Here is a 22,004-nt window from a genome sequence, read left to right on the forward strand (position 1 = left end):
TGAGTTTGACAGGGTGTGTAAGAGGAGAAAGCTGAAAGTGAATGCTAGAGAGAGTAAGGTTATGGTATTTGACAAGGTGAGAGAGCAGGTCATTTATTTTGTAAAGCTGTACAGAGTTAGAGCAGAGGGTACAACAAAGTGTAGGATAAGGTTAGGGGAGAAGAGAATGGAGGAGGTGACTGAGTTTAATTATTTAGGGACATTTTCGTGTCAGCATGGCAGTATGGAAGGTGAGGTGAGGGAAAGAGCAGTGAAGGGCAGACAGGTAAGTAGGTGAGTTGGAGAGAGTTATGAGAGGAAGAAGTGTGAGCATGGAGGTAAAGAGGGGAATAAGGAACAGTATTATCCTGCCAACTCTGTCATGTGCATCAGAGACATGGAAATGGAATGCAGCACAGCAATCGAGAATACATGCAGTGTAAATGAGTTATATAAGAGGTGCATGTGGTGTGTCAGGATGGGATGGAGAAAGTAATGTTAGCATGTATGAGAGGTTTTGTATGGGTGTGACAGAGAAAGGAGTGGATTGCAGAGTGGTGGAGTGGGTGAAGCGTGGTGCGTTCAGATGGTTTGGACACGTGATGAGAATGGGGCAGAATGAATTTGTGAAGAGAGTATACAAGGGAAGGATTGAGGGAGGGGGTGTCAGGGGAAGACCACCTGAGAAGTGAATCAATAGGGTGAGTGAGTATTGGAGCGAGAGAGTTGGAAGTAGCAGGACTGAATGTGCTGAGAGGGAGTGCCTGAACAGGGAGAGATGGAGACACTTCTGCCGCAGCCACCCCCGGAGGGAAGTTCCCACGAGGGAGCAGGACATTGGAGATGTAGATAAATAGATAGGTAGATAGATAGACAGAATTATCTTTAACATATTAGATATTTCATTAAGGTGCCACTCACACCCACCATGATTCTGTGGTCAAACTGCACAGTGGTGGGGTTCTCGGTGAAGTTTCTGAGCGTCGGGGATAAGGCAAGAAGATCACTAGGGATCCAGCGGTCTGCAAACTTGGGGAAGGAGTTGTAGACCAGCCCAGCGTCCAGACCAGCCACCAATGCCCCTGAGAAAGGAGGAAAATTGAAATATGGTTAATTTTTCTGTCTATTCAAAGCTCTTATGAGGAAGTAAAAGCAAACATGATTACCTCTATTTCTTGTATCCTTCAAAATTCTTGTGAGAAAGATAAAATTAAACTGCAAAAGGCTAATCATTTATTGCCTTTCCTAAGTACATACATAATGTAAATGCAAAAGCTGCTAATATTTTTCTTTTCTCTCTGAGAAGCTCCAATGAGAGATGTAAAAAATGCAATACAGTGTAGTATGCAACAATGAATGGTTCTTACTATGAACCAAGGAATCTAGAGAAGGTGGGGCAACAGTGCCTGCGAGATAGAGGAAGAGGACTATAGTCTGTTTCATTCTATCTCTCCAAACGTGGATACAAATGTGGCACCTGTGCATTGTTAGTTCGTGATTGCTTGAAGATCAACTTTATATTTTCAGTGATACAGTTGAAAGTTTGAGTATACAAAAAACCTCAAGCCCTCTTATATGAACCACAAACATGCTGATTTGCATTGATAATCTACCATATAAGCACACGAAAGAACAGCTTGTATATCAAACAGTATGCCTGATCATACTCGAACGATTTATAGCCTTTCAGATACTCAGAATTCATTTCATTCAGGTACTTAAAGTGCAAGTGTCTAGACATATGGAATTTTGATGTGTTGCATGTAAATAACATGGATAATATCTGAAATAGCCTAGCATCACATTCAACAGTTATTACTTGCTATTTCATGTTATTTTTAATATTAATCATTATTTACATGCAGTAAATTATTAAAGTACCCTATATTTGCACCTGCAGAGCCAGATGTCTTTTGATATACCTGAAATGAGATGAATTATATGAATATGAAAAAACATAGATCATTCAAGCATGTGACTATGTTGTTTGATGCAAGCTTGTCTTTTCTTAAACAGACTATAGTCATCCAGAGTGTGCCCAGGGGGCAGCACCATGACTGAAAGCACAAGGAGGGTAAGCCTGTTAGACAAGTTTATAGCACACGTTGTGTAGAGCCGCTCATCCAAGCAGCTGCCAAATATGCACTTTTGGTGTTGGGTCTAGTGGCTTTTATTTTCTCATGATCAAGATCCCATTGGTAGGCGGTGGCTGAGTGGTTAGCGTGCTGGGCCAGCATTCATCACACCATGGACAACGTCGATTCGAATCCCCACACTACCACTTTGGATTTTTCAGTCACCCCCGAGTGGCCTAAGACTACCCACATGCTGTCCTGAAGACCACTCATCAACCCGGACTCTAGAAGAAACTGTCCAAGTGAATAAAAAATCAGTTCCGGGGGGCAGCATGAGCCAAGCATAACTGGCGCCACTATAAAAAAATCGCCTGCACCATAACGGGCTTGGGCCGACCACCAGCTATGCCCTTGAAGAAAGCCTACCGGCGCAATAGGCTGACATGTAAAAAAAAAAAAATAATAAATAAATAAAAAATTGTTTGTGTTAAAAAGTCAGTCATACCTATTATCAATAGTTTGACAAGTCAAGAAAGACTGACAGAAAAGATGTAGATAATTCCTAGTTGACAACTCAGAAATGTAAGAGGAGTGCAGAATTTTACATGCCCAGCTTGTATAAGGAGACAGCAAGGACAAGAAACTGAGAGGGATGAACTGAGGTGAATGGAGGAAAGCTGGATGACGTGATAGAACATTTCTGTTATTTGGGAGATGTTCTGGACTGTGAGGTGGGAGTGGAGAGGACAGTGAGAGCGAGAGTGGTGGCAGTGTGGTTAAAGTGGAGGGAGGTGGCTAGCCTACTCGTGAATTGTAACATCCCTCTAAAGAGCATAGCAGGGGTGTACCAAGCATGTATTAGATCAGTGATGTTGTATGGAACAGAAACATAGGCTCTAAATAGAAAATTGAGGGAGGTATTGAGAGCAAGTGATCGTAGAATGCTGAAGTATATGGCAGGGATCAGGGGGCAAGACAGGGTGTCCAGTGCAGATGTAGCTAACAGATGTGGAGTAGATGACCTGGAAACAGTGCTCAGAAGAGAAAGACTCCAATCGTTTGGACATGTAAAGAGAGCCAGGGAGGATACAGTGCTGGGAGTTGTGGAGAGATTGGAGGTAGAAGGAAGGAGACCAGTTGGTATACCGAGGAAAACATGGAGAAGGTGTATACAGAAGACTTTGCATTGACGGGATTGGATGAGCATCAGGTAGAAGTCAGAGTAGAATGGAGGAGAGCCATAAAGAGTCCAACTGCTCAGAAAGAGTGAAAATGGACGTTAAACAAACCTATGACGTTCAGTTTACCTTCTTCAGGTTTCCCTACATACTCATTTATCGACCAGCCCGAAAGGGAGGATGGACAGCTGGATGAGCAGCACACTGACTGCCTGGGCTGGGATCTGATCTCAGGCCAGGGGATTTGTTGCTAGCAATGCTAAGCACTGCGCCACAGAGGCGTCACTGTGTGAGTAGAATAGATGAAAATCGAGAGAAGACTTGGCGGTGGCTGATTGGTTAGCGTGCGGGCCTTGCATTCACCGCGTGCTCGACAACATGGGTTTGAATCCCCACGCTACCACCTGGGATTTTTCAGTCACCACCGAGTGGCCTAAGACAGCCCATATGCTGTCCTGAAGACCACCTATCAACCCGGACTCTAGAAGAAGCTGTCCAAGTGAAATCAAGAATGAGCTCTGGGGGGCAGCATGAGCTAAGAATAATGGCGCCACTATAAAAAAGATTGCCTGCACCATGACGGGCTCGGGCTGACCATCTGGCCCCTAATAAGGAATAGCCTACCAGCGCTATAGGCCATTAAAAAAAAATAAAAATAAATAAATAAATAAAAAAAAAGGCCCTTGAGTCCAGGCCACCGTTCGCTCTGCTACATGACTGTTTACTTTTTGGCTGGTAACTGCCAGGGACAAGGTTCTTTATACCCGTGAATATAAAGGGGTAGCGACAATAAAAAATTAATATTTTTTACTCAGACATTGAAATTAGGGTTTTAACAGTTTGGATACCATTAAAATGTTCCCAATTTTCTGTGAAAACAGTGTGTGTATATCTCACTTCCTTCTATTTTTAATTTGACTTTGTTTACATTCATTTAAAGAGGCCTGCCGCACGCCACGCCACATGGCGTGCGGCAGGGCTCTTTAAATAAACGTAAACAAAGCCAAATTAAAAATAGAAGGAATTGAGACATCAACACACTGTTTTCACAGAAAATTGGGAACATTTCAAGGGTACCAAAACTGTTAAAACCCAAATTTTGATGTCTGAGTAAAAAATATTTGTTGCTCATGACTCTGAAGGATATTGAAGCATTTTTTCACATTTTTTTATGTCCTGTTATTATTTTATATCATGGACCACCATATGTCAGTATTGAGCAGCTCTGGGAGGTGAGTGAGGCAGCCAGTGAGTGACACACTCAGTCTCAGTATCTCCTCAGAGGCTTTGAGAGGAGGATGCATTGACTGCTTAGCTGCTGAACGTCTTCTCTCTTGTTTTACTTTCCCACCTGTTCCCAAAAAGTCATTGGTCGCCAATAAAAGTCGATGACAAGGAAGAGAGAAAGAATGGAGATGATAAACAAGAGTAAAAGGAAGAGTTAAGACAGACAGACTCACTACCCACATGCACAACCATTGGATGCTGTTTCCTGGCCACCCCCATAAGAGGGGACCAGGTGCCATACAGGCCTGAATATTATATATAATAAGCACTGGCTTGCCTTCATAAGTCATTCTTACCACAAAATGTGTAAAATTATGCTGCATTAAGCCTAAAAAGTCATGATAGACATTCTTCAACATACAGCTGCGCATATCTCAAAACTAAAGTAATTGACATTTGAAGAACAATTTCTCTGTTGTTTTGAAGTGATGTAGATATAAAGGTGTCATTGGAAAGAAGAAAGGAAAAATATTTCATCATGAGACATTTTTAAGAAAAAATAAATCCCAGTAGATTTTATCTAACAAAAAAAAAAAAAAAAAAAAAAAAAAAAAAAAAATGGCACCAAAACTTCTTATCTTTTTATTCGTATTTGAAATGTGATAACTAAAATCTGCCATGATGAAAAAAAAGCTCTATGTGTCCACTGTCTCCAGACTTAATTTCAAAACAATTGGTTCAAAAATAGTTGAAATTTTGTGAAGAATGTTAACCCGTACAGTGTCGTCTTTTGTCATTGATAGGGGTCATACCAGGTTGCACTTTTTTCGTATTTTTTTAATTTGCCCCTAAAAATGTAAAAAAAATTACAAATTATTTGATATATATAATATTTATATGCGAGGAATGGAACCCTAGTTTGTTCGTCGTCTTATTTTTTTCCGTCTCAGAGCTAACGATGTCATACCAGGAAAGGGAAATTTATCTTTAAATTTTTTTAGAGCCTATATTCTTTCCATTATAAACACTCCTCACTACCCTAAAGCGTGAGTAATGTATAAGTACTTCTTTACATCACAAAAACCTCAAAAAATAAACAGGAATTGTAAGTACAAGAAAATGATTGGATGCGCATCAGGCAACACCGCTCGCTTCAAGGCCATCTGTACTATAACTGTAGTTCACAAAGTTCAACAAAACACTATGAAGCTTCTAGATAAGTTTTCATTTCCAATTACTCTGAACCATAATTTACAATTCCACATGCCTTACTGATTCTAGAATCAAGGAGTAATTACCTAGAAGAAAGTAACGTACCTTCTTGTATAATGATTTTTGTTGGAATGCAGATAAATGAACAGAAAAGCCCTTTAACATCCATTTAAAAATACGAAGATTAGTCAAATTATTCCTCTTTACTGTCAATGGACAATGTTACATACACAAACAAAAATAAAGGGCGTATAAACCCTAAGAGGTACGTATATGTACGTACTAAACACTGTACGGGTTAATATAATTTATGGGCATTTTCGTGATGCATCTTATTTTTTTTCTCACTAAATACTAATCTTATCTCAATTAACCCTTTCCTTACGCGCAGTCTGGACGCGACTATCCCCTCAGGCGCAGTCGGGGAGCCCAATTGAGGGGTTCTTTTAACCTCTGTATCTCAAAAATATTCATCACAGCTAAAAACCAAAAACACCATTGGAAAGAGGAGGTCCAGATCTATAGGAGTCGGTTATCTATGCCTCTCTTTCGAATGTACATGCACGTTCAGGGAGTGTTGAATGTTAACACTTATGTCGGTGCGTGCGGGATGATCAGCCATATTGAGGTAACTGCGGACATCTCTTTTTCAGACTCTGGCAAGGAAGTATTGCCAACTGCAATATTTACAACTATTTGGTCAAAGAATCAGTCAGGTGATAGGTGAACCTATGCAAAAATGCCGCTATATTGGGCAAGAACATCCACCAGTTACGCATCCATAGATTTGCCGCGCTGGGCTGATATGATTTTCCACCAAATTTAGTGAAGAACCCACTCAATTGGCAATCCTGTGTTGTGAGAATTAGTGTTGGAACACTCTCATACGCGGGAGATTTGAGTGCGGCTGGAGCTCGCAGCGAGCGTTTAGCGCCACCAGCAAATACAGGTAACTCTCAATTTACTCAAGTTTGTTTTACGCGTTTTTGAATTAACGCGGGGTCCAAAATCCAAATAAATGTTTAATTTACACGTTTTTTCCACGCCATATTTTATGGAGTGGCCACCATATGTCTCACGCAACTGGACTCACACGACGCTGCGGCCACACAGCTGAGCTCAGTTCTTCCCGCGCACCACTTGAACAATAATACAGTACCCACGCTGCCAAAATACTCAACAATAGGGGTAGGCAGGTAACGGTACCAGTGCCGGTACTAACTGTACCAGCTATACGGTATGGTACCGGTACCAGACTGCTCGGCACCAGTACCAATACTAGCCAGTCACTCATAGTGTCCCTCATTTCCTTCTCAGACGAGTGAGGCTGAGACTGAATACCTGAGTGGATATCTCGGTGATATGGATATTCTCTCACTCTCTCTCTCTCCACTGAATGAAGTGAATAGTATTCTCCGGCGTATAGCGCGCACCTTTTCACATGAAAAATGCCTGAAAGTTTAGCCCTGCGTGTTATACGCCGAATGTACAAATTTTTAATGATTTTTTTTCTTCTTTGGAGTGTTTTTAAGGGTCTGTTTTTCGTCTTATCCAACAACAACGGCAAAATTACCTTTATTATTGTTAATGATCCTTCATAGTCCATGGCTGTCTTATAATATGTTACCATAGAATACAGGGCGATCAAATAACTACTATACAAAAATTAAATCGGTGGAGGATCGCCCATGCCTTGCTGTTATCCCATCTTTCAGTCGGGCGCCATTTGTATGATCTTGATCTTGATGTCACAGGTGGCTTACGATTGTATGACTAAGGAGCAGTACAAGCTACATAAAAAAATCATATTGGAAAAAAATATCCATGTGTTCATTATTAATTATTAATATTAGTGAGAATAATGGGGTAAATATGATATCAGAAACTGTACAGTCGTCACAAAAAGTATCGGTGCATAAGGGGTGCGATGACTAGTACTGTAAACATTCGAGCATCCGCTGATATTGTGGGAGGGTTGGCACGCCTGACTGTGGCTTCTCTGCAAGATTCGAACCACAAGCGATCGTTTCATAACTCAGATCCGAAACATTTCAACCCAAATCCGAAACATTTCAAAGACTGACAGGATGTTAATGTGGTTATCTTCGTACCATGGCCATGCCAGTCAACATGGAAACACCACAGGCGACGCGAGGGGCTATCGTAGCCCTCCATGCTAGGGGTTTTACCATAACTGGTATTGCCCGTGAGCTTGGTATTCACCGGAACACAGCAGCACGGTGGATTCGGCGGCACGCAGACACTGGTGCTACAGAGGACATGCCACGAGTCGGGCGCCCACGCTGCACCTCCGCAGCCGAAGACCAGGTTAAGGATATAATATTCTACAGTAGAATATTACATTCTGTAGTAGAATATTAGTCTGTACTAATAATGTAAATAGTAACATGGTGACAATAACTGGATAGGGTAATGTGTTGTAATATAATATCTCGTGTTGCTGTTCACCATTCACCTTACCATACTGATTGGGTGTTTGTGGTTTTATATCTAGGCCATAAATAACGCCATCGATGAGGACCCATTCACACCTGCTGTCAACATTCGCCGTGACCAGGGTCTGCAGTGCAGCACTCAGACCATTCGGAACAGGCTTCACAACAGGAATTTCCGAGGTCGGAGGCCAGCCACAAAGCAGAAACTAAGCGGCGTAACATGGAGCAGCGCATGGAGTATGCGCTCGAGTATGCTGACATGCCAGCAGACTTTTGGGAGAATGTAGTCTTTTCTGATGAAAAGACTTTCTACTCAGATGGCACATCAGCAGCACAATATGTTTGGCAGAAATGTGGCACCAGGTTAGTCTCTCTCTCTCTCTCTCTCTCTCTCTCTCTCTCTCTCTCTCTCTCTCATGGACACTTAAACTAGTTGGTTGTTTCTACAGGTGCCTGTAGCCACCCGAACAGATTTGTGTTGTCTGTCTTGTCTACTACTACTCAATACCGGTTACAGAAGGTTTTATGTGACTAGTTCATAAATAGTTATAATGTTTCAGATACGACATTGGAAATGTAATTGCTACCAGGAGGAGCGGGCGTCTCTGCTGGGTTATTTGGATGGATGCATGCCAGTGGCGTTGGAGAGTTGGCTGATGTTGGACCGGGATATTTAACAGGTGATAAGTATGTTGAAATCCTGGAGGAGGTCCTTCTTCCCACGGTAGAGGCATTGCTGTTCCCGACGGGAGCCTTTCTACCTTCTCCAGGATAACAGCCCAATCCACACATGCCAGGTTGTTAGAGAGTGGTTTGGCCGACATCCACACGTCACTCTGATGCCACATCCTCCCAAATCACCAGACCTCAACCCCATCGAGCACGTCTGGGCAGCAATGGTCCGACATATGCCTGAGCAGGACAGGGGAAGGAACCGTGATGCTGTCGCCAGAAGTGCAATGCAAGCATGGGAGCACCTCCGTCGTCCACCTGGTCAAGATATAACTAGTGCGTTGGTGGCATCCATGCCTAAACGGCTGAATGCTGTCTTAGCTGCAGGTGGTGCCTATACGTCTTACTGATGTATATTAATAAAGATAATGAAACACGCGTTGTTATATTTACCCTAGAAGTAGTAGTATAATAGCAAACCTACTGCTATAAAAAGTCTGTTCCACGAGAATTAGGTGATTTTTTTTCAGGGTGGACTCGCTGAACGTGATATTGCATGTGTGCTGATACGGCACGCTCATTTGCCAATTCTTAACTTAAGTATTGTGTGCCTTGTGAACCATTAGAAATTCATCTGAAACAATTCATAACAAGAAAAATACCCTTCCTCTCGCTTTGAAACTGTGTTACCAGATCAAACAATCCAAGGCAGACAGTAGGCAGGCGAATGTGACTCGGGCCAGACGCCGTGCAGTAGTTTTCTTTAGCCGTCGTGGGACGGGCCTTAATGGAGTCAGAACTGCACGTGAATGGACAATGTCCAGCAGGCAGCGACTGAAGCGAGTGTTGAAACTATGCATTCTTCATTTTTTTCTGCTATAAAGTGCTTTGGATGTTTTTGGCTTGGCATAGTCATAATGTGTATTGATGATATGGAGTCATAACGGAAACATTGCTCTCGGCAAGAACCTTCACATTTCTCATCGTCCTATCATTATTCCTAAAAGATCTAATATATGTGGGTAATAAACTAATAAATAATCATAAGGAAGAGGGATAAAAATAACTACATTCATATATCAATAGTTTTTATTTTAAAAGTTTTTAATAAATTTATTACGCAAATAACGGGAGATCCATCTTGTAAATGGTAGAGAGCTCGGCTCACAACCTAGAGATCCCGGGTTCAGTCCCCGGCCGGAGCAGAGTTAGATGGGCTGTCTCTTTATCCCTTGACCCTGTCCACCCAGCAGTGAATGGACCGGGTATCAGGTATACGGATTGTGTCCCAGCTTCCCGGGAAGGTGAATTGTGGTAACCCGGATGTCACAGTGGCCATGTGGCCCGGGGTAGCGGGTTCATACCCACCACAAGGCCAATGCGGCGGAGATGAGCTCCGTGGCTAAGCGCTGTTACAACGTATGCCCCCACCTTTTTTTATAGCGTCAAACAGAGCGAGTTTTACAATATGCATTTGTTTAAATGCCACACAACACCTGCTGCCCTTACCATGACACACACACACACACACACACACACACACATTAAAACAGAGAGCAGGTTGATGCATTTTGATTTTAAGAGATAGCAAAAAGCGATAAATAGTAGGCTATGTCATGCCAAGCGAAATTGCCGTAGCTTAGATCTACGTAGTAAACAACAGCCAATGAGCGGTGCGGAGACCGTCACTCAAGCAATGACGCCAAGTCCGCGAGTCCAACCTTAAAATGAAAATCTCCGCACCGATAGTTTTTGTGACGACTGTACATCATGAGTCTTGTACGAGGAGTTATTTCACGCAATACCAGCCCGGCCGCCATTTGCATTGTTTACAAACCACACAACCACACCCATACAACAAACGGCTGCATGCCGCGTGTCACCAGAACCGCGTGAATTGTGTCTTGCCTAGTTGTCTGTCATAACCTACGAGTGACTGTGAGAATAATATGCTTATTATGATCTCAGAAGCTGTACATAATCAGTATGTACGAGGAGATATTTCTCGCAACACCAGCCCGGCCACCATTTGCATTGTTTGAAAACCACACAACCACACCCATACAACAAACAGCTGCATGCCGCGTGTCACCAGAACCGTGTGAATTGTGTCTTGCCTTGTTGTCTGTCATAACCTACGAGTGATGGTGGGAATAATATGCTTATTATGATATCAAAAGCTGTGCATCATCAGTATGTTTACGGGGATGTATTTCTCACAACACCAGCCCGGCCGCCATTTTCATTGCTTTACTCGAGGACACTTGTCAATTCAAGCAGTAAAGATTACACCAAAAATATATAAATTTCGAGAAACTATACATTGTCAATGTTCTTTAACCTGTACATATTTCTGAGCAGTTTAAGAACTTTTTTTTTCAAGATTGTTGTCTTAAAGTTTGGGGTGCGCGTTATACGCCGCAAAATATGATATTTATTTTTCGACAGAAACCTACCTCTTGTTTGATTTACATTGTTTTTGATTTATGCGACCTCTTCAAGGACGCAATACTCGCGTAAATCGAGAGTTACCTGTACGCCTTACGCTCGCTGCGAGCGTTTAGCAATGAAAGGGTTAATGCTGCTCCTTAAAAAATGATAAAAGTAAGGCCTGTCCAGACCACGGTTGACGTTGCAAAATGTATGGCGCAACTCCTGCTGCCTGAGTTGTTGCAAGAGTGGTAGTTTGTCCAAACTGTACCTGGCCTGTTGCGCATCAGCCACTGACAGAGAGCCACACAGGATGGGTGGTGCCGAGCAGGAGGGCATTTTATAGACTATTGTTGCATTAGCATGCACAAAAAAGATGAATCAAAAGGAAAAGGATAAGGTGCAAGAAGTGGCTTTTGCAGCAAAGTCACACTACAATTTATTTTATTTGTCATTTCACTGCACAGTGTTCAGAGATGCACTTCTTAAATTTTTTTTTTGTAGTCTTTGCTTTTCACTTTCCATAGGCATGGATGATGCTTCAGCAAGTCTATAAATACCAAGGTATGTGGGCTGCTCTGTAATGACAAATCATCATCAGCCATTGTGTGAATGGGACGGTAAAGTAAGCGGCAGCAGTCCTTCCTCATTGACAGCCTGTCAGCTACTGTTGCCCGCATCGTGTTATGAAAATGCCCCACGCAGCAATTCTCTCGGGCAACACTCGAGAGCAACACATAACACGAGTTGCAGCAACACGTGGCGCCATGCGTTGCGCAACGTGAACCCCAGTATGGACGGGCCTTTTTTTTTTTTCCTTTGCAGCCTATCACGCCGTCAGACTTTTTTACTGGTGGAGCCTGATGGTCAGCCCAGCCCGTAGCGGTGCCATCTTGTTTTGGCTCATACTGCCCCCCGAAGCTCATCTTTGAGCCTTTCTTTGGAGAAGTAATCGGGGTCCGGGTTAATAGGTGGTCTTCAGGACAGCATGTGGGTAGTCTTAGGCCACTCGGTGGTGACTGAAAAATCCCAGCTGTGTGGCAGCCAGGATTCAAACCCGTGCCCCTCCTGGATCTCCCGGATGCGACGCCGGTATGCTAACCACTCAGCCACTGCCTCCCACCTCACAGTGGGCAACAAGTCATGTAGAGATGCCTCAGTTCCACCATGTGAAGCAGTCTTTTATCACCCTAGAGGAGAATCTGGTCTCGATGTGAGGCTTAGTGGGTGTACTTTATCATACTCTTGAAAACATATCTATGGAAAAGAAAGTGCAAATAACAAGTGAAAGTTAGTCTTCATACATAATAATACACTTTAATTCTATTTTTTCTGCTGTTTACAAATATTTTCGGTTAGAACATAGTACAGGTAACTCTCGATTTACGCGAGTATTGTGTCCTTGAAGAGGTCGCGAAAATCAAACAAGAGGTAGGTTTGTACCTTTATTGCCTACTGTATCACTCTGACTTCTCTCCCTCTCGTGGTTCCTCCTCTGGCTGCCCTTCCCCTCATGGTAGCACAGCAGTGAGGGTGTTATTGTTGTTAAGTAGCGTGGCAGTGTGGGTACTGTATTGTTGTTCAAGTGGCGCGCGGGAAGAACTGAGCTCAGCTGTATGGCCGCGGCGCCATGTGAGTCCAGTTGCGTGAGACATCTGGTGGCCACTCCACAGCAGCGAGGGTGTTGTTGTTGTTGAGTAGCGTGGTAGCGTGGGTACTGTATTGTTGTTCAAGTGGTGCACGGAAAAAACTGAGCTCAGCTGTGTGGCCGCGGCACCGTGTGAGTTCAGTTGCGTGAGACATCTGGTGGCCACTCCATAAAATATCGCATATAAGTGAAAAAAACGTGTAAATTAAACATTTATTTGGATTTTGGACCCCGCGTTATTTCAAAAACACGTAAACCAAACTCGCGTAAATTGAGAGTTACCTGTACTTATTTGTTTTCCCACAATGTAATAATGATGAGTGGTAGTTGGTAACAGAGGGAGTGACCGGCTGTATGGAAGTATTTGTTGCGTGTCTGTTATGTTTTCTCACTTGTGCTGTCCAAAATTGCCTGAGAGTTCCCTACCCCTCCTCCCACTACCCTGTGTCTCTATCTGCGTGACTACTCCCACTCACCCCCATTCCCACACCCCTCACCCCGTACCCCTCCCTGATCATGCAAGACCACTATCACTCCACTCCCTTCCTTCCCTTCCCCCACTCTCATCCCCTCTTCTTTCCCCTTGGCTGGGAGGCTGGTGGACTGACTGGCAGACTTGGCACGCGACTCGATCTCATTCAAAAGCTGGTTTACCATAGAAGGAAGGCGACAGCATGGGTGTTGGAAGTCTCAGAGTGTCATGTATTTATTGTGGGAAGCTATACTATGAAAGGAGCTCTCACACATTTGAAGTAAAGGTGCACAGCTACCATACCCTTATACTGTCACCTGCTGTTTGAGCCCACCTAGTCGTTGACCATTATCAGTCACATGCCCTGCAGGGGTCAACCCATAATAACATCCTAATTACAAGTTCCTGATTGATTCCAGGATTATTATTACAGACTGTACAGGATCACTTAGTGTTGGGTAACCCTACATGGAAATCAATGACATCCAGTGTCAGCGATCTGTTCTTTGTTCAGCTTCTACTGGACTGCTGTTGCTGCTGGGTCTGGCTATTCTGCTCTGCCTCTTGAGTGCCACAGGCAGCCTCTTATGAGGACCTGCCTTCATCACAAGAACGTCACCATTGTCACTACAATGCCATTACAACACCCTTCACTTCAGAGTCCCGTTTAAAATTCAAGAGTAGTCTGACCTATAACTACCCATAGGGAGCCTAGAAGGGACCATCCTCCCATCACTTCCTGCCTTAAGCCGCGGTTACACTGGTCACTGCTACCCCTAGGCTGGGCGATTTTGGCTGGGCTGGGCACCCAGCCCAGGGTAAATTTGAGTGGACACACTGGATCGTTGTTCTCCCAGTGGTATGGCTGGGCGCACCGTGCAAAGTTGCCAGATTGTCTTACTCAGCCTTTTATATTTACCGACTTTCGACCCAAAAACTGTCTCGTGGACCCCAATAAGGAGATTCACTTAAAATTATCGTTAAAATAGCTAATTCCTGATGTTTCTTGGCAATAGTTAGGCATCGGAAACCGGTAAATACTATGGTCTGAGTACGACAATCTGGCAACGGTGGGGCGCAGCAGAGGTATTGAGATACTGTAGTATTTAAACATACAGCTAAAACCAAATTATTCTATATAATAAAATATATATATATACATATTATATTATTATATAATGAAATTATTAGTTTTTCTGTATAATTAATGATCACTAACGGCACACAAATTAATAAAACACAGCACCTTCACAATCGCTGACTCATGCTTTGTTTACATCTGGGCTTGGCCTTGGCAGAAGAGCGCAGGCGGCTGGACTGGGCAGGCTTCTGTGTGACCACTCGCCTTATATACCAGGCCTAAAAGGCTGGCTTCCAGCCCAGGCAAAATCGTCAAGCTCAGGGGTAACAGTGACTAGTGTAACCATAGCTTTAGTGCCATCTGTAACGCAACCATCATGAAACCAGTATTGTACACTGTTCCACAATGTCCTTCAATCCTTCGCTCTCCTCACTGTGGTTCCATAATTTTCCATGGCGTGTCTTGGTTCCTGTGACAGGGTTTGGGCTTCCACATAATGACTTTTTAGACCAGCAGTTCCCAATGTTCTTGCACTCATGACCTTTTTTCCAAGATTTTAAACCCACATGATCCCCTGATATCATGTTTGTTTTACACATTTTTTGTACGTATACTAATTTTCACCCCTACCTGTCCCTGACATGCCCCAAAAGACACCCTGATGTTCCCTCTCAACACTCACCAGCAGGAGCACACACCATCAGCAGAAGAAAAGCATACAGAACAATCTCTAAGTGATAAGCTATATCAATCATTCACTCAAGCTGTTTCTACCAAGGCTTTCAGACCTTCCAGCCAATTCTCCTTGACCCTCCGGTTGGGAACCCTTGTTCGAGACCCAATTACATTTGTTCTAGCATACCACACCATATATCCAATTTTTTTTATATATTCCAATTCTCCTAGGTGGGATGTACCCTGATGAAAGTTGTATAAGTGAAAAAATGGTGCACTTTTGCATTGTAAATCTTTCTATACCACAATGTTCAGTCATTTGATGCAGTGCTCTCAAAAGTGGATGATACCTTGACTAACCTGAGAGAGCAGTAAGGAACACCCAGCCTTTGGTGACGTGTGCCAGCTTTCGGAACTTTGCAGCCTGTGCCGTCACCTGTGAACACAAAGAGTGATTACAAACATTCAAACTTCTTAAATAAAAATCTGTTTACGATACAAATTAGATATACGAGAATAAATATGAACTAAAAAAAAAGCATTGATTCCGTAAGTGGAAGTAAGTATGTTCAAGGTAAAGAATAAGACATCCAACAATATGCTGTAACTGGGAGAACTTTTCATGTTTATTATTTTTTAAGTTACCTGATCCCCATATCTTATTAAGAACAATTCCTGTGATTATGTTGTGATTATACAGTTTCCTTAACCCTCTCGCACACCGGAAGTTTCCAATATGTTTCTGTTCCACTCACCATGCACCATGGCCCAACCAGCCTTTTTTTGCCGCCGCGATACTCTACATTCCCAGACGTATTTTACCCTCACAGATATATCATACCCCAATAAATTTGGTATCAATGGCTTCATAAAGACTTGTACTAGAACATGCGCAAATAAAAATAGAGGAAAATAAACAATACAAACTTGTTTCAAGTCTCCATATAGAGTATTGTAGACAATAAATCCTAAGTACAAACTCTTCCCCACTCGCTAGCTCAAAATTTTGTGGGCCAACTTTTTTAGCCAAATATATGTTTCGAAACGGAATTTTGTGAGGATTCTTATGATATCCTCAAAATCCTCATATGCCTATTACTTCCTGAGTTACACCTAGAAAACTGTATTTTTTTTCCAGGTGACTGACCCCTCCTCCATTTACTCCTCCTCCCTCCTTCTCATCTACGCTCCTTAGAAAGGTTGCCATATGTTACCATTAGGAAACTTATCCTAACAAATGACGCTCCCAAATTTGACGCAATTTCACCAAAAACTTAATTTTCAATCATTTTTTAAAACTTTTATGACGCGTTTCGCGCCATTGTGCGCCAGGACCTTTTTACCCTTGACGACGCGAAACGCATCATCGTGCACGAGAGGGTTAATAACACATTTCTTAAATATAACAACACCCCCCCCCCCAAAAAAAAAGAGAGAGAGAGAGAGAGAGAGAGAGAGAGAGAGAATTAAATTTGTTGACCTGTTTGATTTTTTGTGCAGGGAAGGCAACACCAAGGGCATTCCAGAGAAAGAGACTGTAGAGCACAAAGGCCGTGCCGAGGTGGGCGGCGAGGCGGTATTGGGACACCCTTGGCACGTCTGAGGGGTCCCTGAAGCGCTCCTTCTCCAAGCCAGACTTGACCATGTACCAGCCCAGCAGGCCCTGCAATGTAACTTGGGGTGTTTACTACTCCCAAAATAATGCCAGATTCACTTGCTGACTTAAATTTCACAAAGAACTAAATATTTTGGCTAAAAATCTTAACATCTAATGCATGTTATCAAACCATTTATTATAATATTATATACATTTTTAGTCACCATCATGAAGCATGGAGCAAGATATGTTACACAACAAGCTGTATACTGTGCATGCAATCTAGTTTTGGAATACAGTACCCTTTCCAGTTTCGTGCTTGCTTCGTTCCGAAGGTATAGAGCTAAACTCGAGGATCGCGAAACTCGAGGTATTGAAAAAACTGAAAAGGCGCTATCTGTTCCGACCCATGGAGATTTTTTTTATTTATTTTTTATCTTTTATCTTTTTTACATTTGGGCTATGGCGCTGGTAGACCATCCATCTGGGCCACTATTATAATTGGCTCATGCTTACCCCTGGAGCTCCCTTTTTTTCCTTCTTTACTGTATCCCTTGTTATCTCAAAATACGTACCTTGGAAAAAGGAAGAGGTCATTTTAAAACCACAGATGAAGCCTTACAATTGGCTGAGCTCTGAAAACACGCTTGTGATTCACTGGGAGTCTGATGACGTCACCACCGGCGCTCACCCGGCCAGCGGCCTCGCTGCAGCGTCACACTGGCCATTTTCCTCTAACCGTTGTGGCTAGTGGTAACGCCTGTGTGCCCATCTGGGAGCAAGTTGTCGGTTGTCCGTAACCTGGTGTCACACTGGGCCTTTTTCTTCCCATCGCGTCGGCGGCAGCATGTGTGTCACACACACGGCCAAGGTCGGTTGCCGGTATTCACATCCACAACGTAAACAAAGCACTTGCCCTGTATCGACATGGCGTCGTCTGCTAAAGTAAGGGATGTCGCGGCTTGTGCTGCCATTACCCAAGTTATGGACTTGTTGCTGCAGTTAAATGGCAGGAAGAAGCTGTTGTGGGTGTGGCGTGTCTGTGGTTTCTCCGTGCCAGTTCTCATTGTCACCATTGTGCGTGAGAGGCCAACCCATTAATCTAGACTCTGACCACATAAACACGTGGATTGAGTAACAACAAAGACACGTACACACACACACACACACACACCAGACTCATCATGAACCATGGCAGATGTTCCCCACAAACAAAAATGGCTTTGCCATTTCCTAGAGTGTGTTCGAACTTATTTGGCGAGTGGTTCCTACATACAAAACATACCCAATGGCAAGAAGAGAGCAGTGTTAAAGACGACTGCTCTCATGCCAAGAGCTAGGTTTGGTTTATGTGATCCATTCACCAAATACGTTCTAACACACTCAAGAAACGGTGAAGTCATTTCTGTTTGTTAGAAACATCTGCAATGGTTGTTCCTAATGAGACTGGTGTGTGTGTGTGTGTGTGTGTGTTGTTATTCGATCCATGTGTTTATGTGGCTGAGTCAAGATGGGTGGGTTGGCCGCACACGCGCAGTGGTGACAATGAGAAGTGGCATGGAGGAACCACAGGCATGTCACACCCACAACTGTTTCTTCCTTCCATTTAACTGCAGCAACAAGTCCATAACGTGGGTAATGGCAGCACAAGCCGCAACAGCCCTTACTTTAGCAGATGACGCCATGTTGATACAGGGCAAGTACTTTGTTTACGTTGTGGATGTGGATACAGGCAACCAACCTTGGACTTGTGTGATGCACACCAGGAATAGCTGGAGTTGCCGGTTGCCCCTGCCGCCAACGTGTTGGGAAGAAAAAAGCCCTGTGTGACACCAGCTTACGGATAAGAACATAAGAACATAGGAGTCTGCAAGAGGCCGGTAGGCCTGTACGAGGCAGCTCCTCTGAACCTAAGCTCCCGTGTATTTAACCCCACCTAATATCGCTGTCCATGAATTTATCTAATCTACTTTTGAATGAGACAATTGTATTGGCACTCACCACATGACTGCTAAGCCTATTCCACTCATCCACCACCCTGTTTGTAAACCAATTTTTGCCTATGTCCCTGTTGAATCTGAATTTATCCAGTTTAAACCCATTACTTCGTGTCCTACCCGGTTCTCTTACCAACAAAACCTTATGAATGTCTCCCTTATTAAAGCCCTTCATCCATTTATAAACCTCGATCATGTCTCCACACACCCTTCGCCTTTCTAGAGAATGCAAGTTTAACTGTTTGAGTCTTTCCTCGTATGGCAAGTTTCTCAACCCCTGAATCATCTTAGTCATCCTCCTCTGCACCGATTCTAACATTTTGATATCCATTCTATAGTAAGGTGACCAGAACTGAACCGCATAGTCAAGATGAGGTCTAACTAATGCTAAATACAATTTGAGGAAGACTTCAGCGCTTCTGTTGCTTGCGCTCCTTGAAATAAATCCCAGTACCCTATTTGCTCGATTTCTAACTTGAGTGCATTGTGCCCTTGGACGGAGATCAGAGCTCACTAAGACCCCTAAATCCCTCTCGCACCCAGACCTGCTTATGAGAGTGTCATTTAAGCAGTAGTTATGAGAGGGGTTGTTCCTACCTACACTCAGAATACTGCACTTCCCTACATTGAACTCCATCTACCATTTATCTGCCCAGTCATACAATCTGTTTAGTTCACCCTGGAGAATACTAGCATCCTGATCCGACTCAATTACTCTACCGATCTTGATATCATCTGCAAACTTACTGACATCACTACTAATTCCTGTATCTAAGTCATTGATATAAATAATAAACAAAAGTGGACCTAATACCGAACCTTGTGGGACCCCACTCGTAACACATCCCCAGTCAGATCTTTTACCATTGATTTGCACTCTTTGCTTCCTATTGCTAAGCCACGCCTTGACCCAGTTCAAAACTTTACCCTCTACTCCGTGAGCCTGTAATTTAATCAACAGTCATTGGTGAGGAACTGTCAAACGCTTTACTAAAATCAAGATAGATTACATCATAATTTTCATCTCTGTCAACCGCCTCAAATACTTTACTATTGTAGAAGGACAAGAGATTAGTGAGGCCTGACCTACCTTTTGTGAACCCATGCTGCGAGTCGTGAATTAAGCTGTGTTTCTCTAGATGCTCCCGAATGTTCCTGGCTATTATGGACTCCAGCATCTTGCCTATAACCGATGTTAAGCTAATTGGGCGATAGTTTGAAGCAACTGACCTGTCCCCCTTTTTGAAAATCGGCGTCACATTAGCTACTTTCCATAGGCTCGGCACATAGCCAGTATTTACCAACATCTTAAAGATGTCGGTTAGTGGGTCACTGAGTACATCACCTGATTCCTTTAATACCCTCAGAAATATCCCGTCATGACCTGGCGACTTGTTCTTCTTAAGCTTATCTATCTCATCCTGAACTACTTGCCTGGTAATGATTATATCCCTCAATTTATCGCCATCCCCGCCCTCGTACACCTGAACCCTTTCCGGTATAGTTGTTCGATCCTCCTGTGTGAATACTGAAAGGAAGTAGTCGTTCAACAATGTGCTCGTATTTTTGTAATTTTCTACTAGCTCCCGTGTTTGTTTTCAGCGGTCCAATTTTCTCCCGTGTTTTTGTTCTATACATCTGAAAGAAGCCCTTAGGATTACTTTTCACCTCATTTGTTATTTTGATCTCATAGTTCCTTTTTGTTATCCTGGTGTTTTTCTTAACTAATCTAGATAGTTCGACGTACCGGCCCCTGAGATGTGTTTCACCATTCTTTATTTTCTGATAAATTCCCTTCTTTAACCCTATTTCGTGTTTTACTCCACGAGTCATCCACTTAGGGTCATTGTTTTCTTTTCTAAGTGTTCGCTGTGGTATATGCTGTCCTTGCCCCTCTACTAATACTCTAACTAAATTATTGTAAGACATTTCTACCTGGTTCTCCTGGCTCTCCAATCTGCAGTTCTGGCCCTCATTAATCCCTAAATTATCCCAGTTTATCCCTTCAAGATGTCTTTGAAGCCCCTCGTAATTTGCTCTTCTAAAATCTGGCACTAACATTGGGTTTGGTTCGCGGGTTACCCCCCAGTCTAAGCTAAAACTAACCGTTCTGTGGTCACTATTTCCTAACTCTCCGCCCACCTCCAACTCACGTAGCAAGTTCCCATGATTGGTTAGGACTAAGTCTAATATGTTATCTCCTCTGGTAGGCTCAGTAACTACCTGCTTAAGGAAATTATCTTGTATAACTTCAAGAAAATCCACGGCTTCCAGGTCACCCACTAGGTCTTCCCAGTCTATATTCCTATAATTAAAGTCCCCCATTACGCAGACATTTCTACTCCTACTAGCCCTGCCAATCTCCTGTAGTAATACACTCGTGTCCTGCCTGTTAAGGTTGGGTGGCCTGTACAAAACTCCTAGAGTTAGTTTTTCTTTCCCTTTGTAAACGTCCACCCAAACTGATTCTGAATCCATGTTAGTTTTGACTAAATTGTTAACTAAACATTTAAGTGTGTCTTTAACATATAGCGCAACTCCACCCCCCTTTCTGCCCCTTCTGTCTTTGTGAAACATCTGATAACCCGTTATTTCAAATTCTGATCTAAAATTTCTATTGGCAGTGTCCATCCATGTCTCAGTGATCGTTATTATGTCAAAATTTTCTGAACAAGCTTCACCCCTTAGTACGTCTATCTTGTTTCTGAGGCTCCTGCTGTTAGTAAAGAAGATTCTTAGCCCGTCCTCTGTTACTCCCCTAGAATTACTTCTAAGCTGCCTGGTTATATTATGAGCTAGAGGTCCTCTCCCATTACTCCTCCCATTGCTCCCATTACTCTTCCCCCCCTCGCCTATACTAAAAAATCCCTCAGGGTACCAAGTGCTCGCTCAAGGGAGTCTGAGAGAGCCTCAACACCCTTGAACGTCAAGTGTATCCTGTCACGGGCGTAGAGGGCGTCGTTGCCAAAGAAGAGGTCCCATTTGTCGACGAACAGCCACCCATTGCGCCCGCAGTGCTCAGCAAGTCTGCTGTTCACTGCTATCGCCCTGGACAGCCATCCATCGCCAACACCCCTCCTTGGCAGGACGCCACACACTACTGGCGACCCATCAGCGTCACGTATCCTGCCTAACAATTCTCTAAAACGCCTGAGAAGGTCCTCGCTTGGCACACGGGAAATGTCGTTTCTGCCACAGCTGAGAAAGACAATGAGGTTCGATCCCTCGCTTGCCATACACGCCTCAATCCTGTCTGATATATGGCCCACCTCAGCCCCTGGGAAACACCCTCGTCCTGTTCTTAT

General features: G+C 43.4%; 1 protein-coding gene across 1 annotated transcript in view; it reads right to left on the reverse strand.

Moving 5' to 3' along the window:
• LOC127002004 (cytochrome c oxidase assembly protein COX15 homolog) overlaps positions 1–22,004 on the reverse strand; it is a 53,547-nt gene that overhangs the window by 6,264 nt on the left and 25,279 nt on the right. The window contains exons 5-7 of the mRNA XM_050867325.1: positions 16,586–16,768; positions 15,466–15,541; positions 907–1,061 (exon numbers count right to left, since the gene is read on the reverse strand). Coding sequence (XP_050723282.1) covers positions 907–1,061; positions 15,466–15,541; positions 16,586–16,768 — 414 coding nt within the window. The remainder of the gene's footprint in view (positions 1–906; positions 1,062–15,465; positions 15,542–16,585; positions 16,769–22,004) is intronic.

Source organism: Eriocheir sinensis, chromosome 22, assembly GCF_024679095.1.
Source record: "Eriocheir sinensis breed Jianghai 21 chromosome 22, ASM2467909v1, whole genome shotgun sequence".
Lineage (NCBI taxonomy): Eukaryota > Metazoa > Arthropoda > Malacostraca > Decapoda > Varunidae > Eriocheir > Eriocheir sinensis.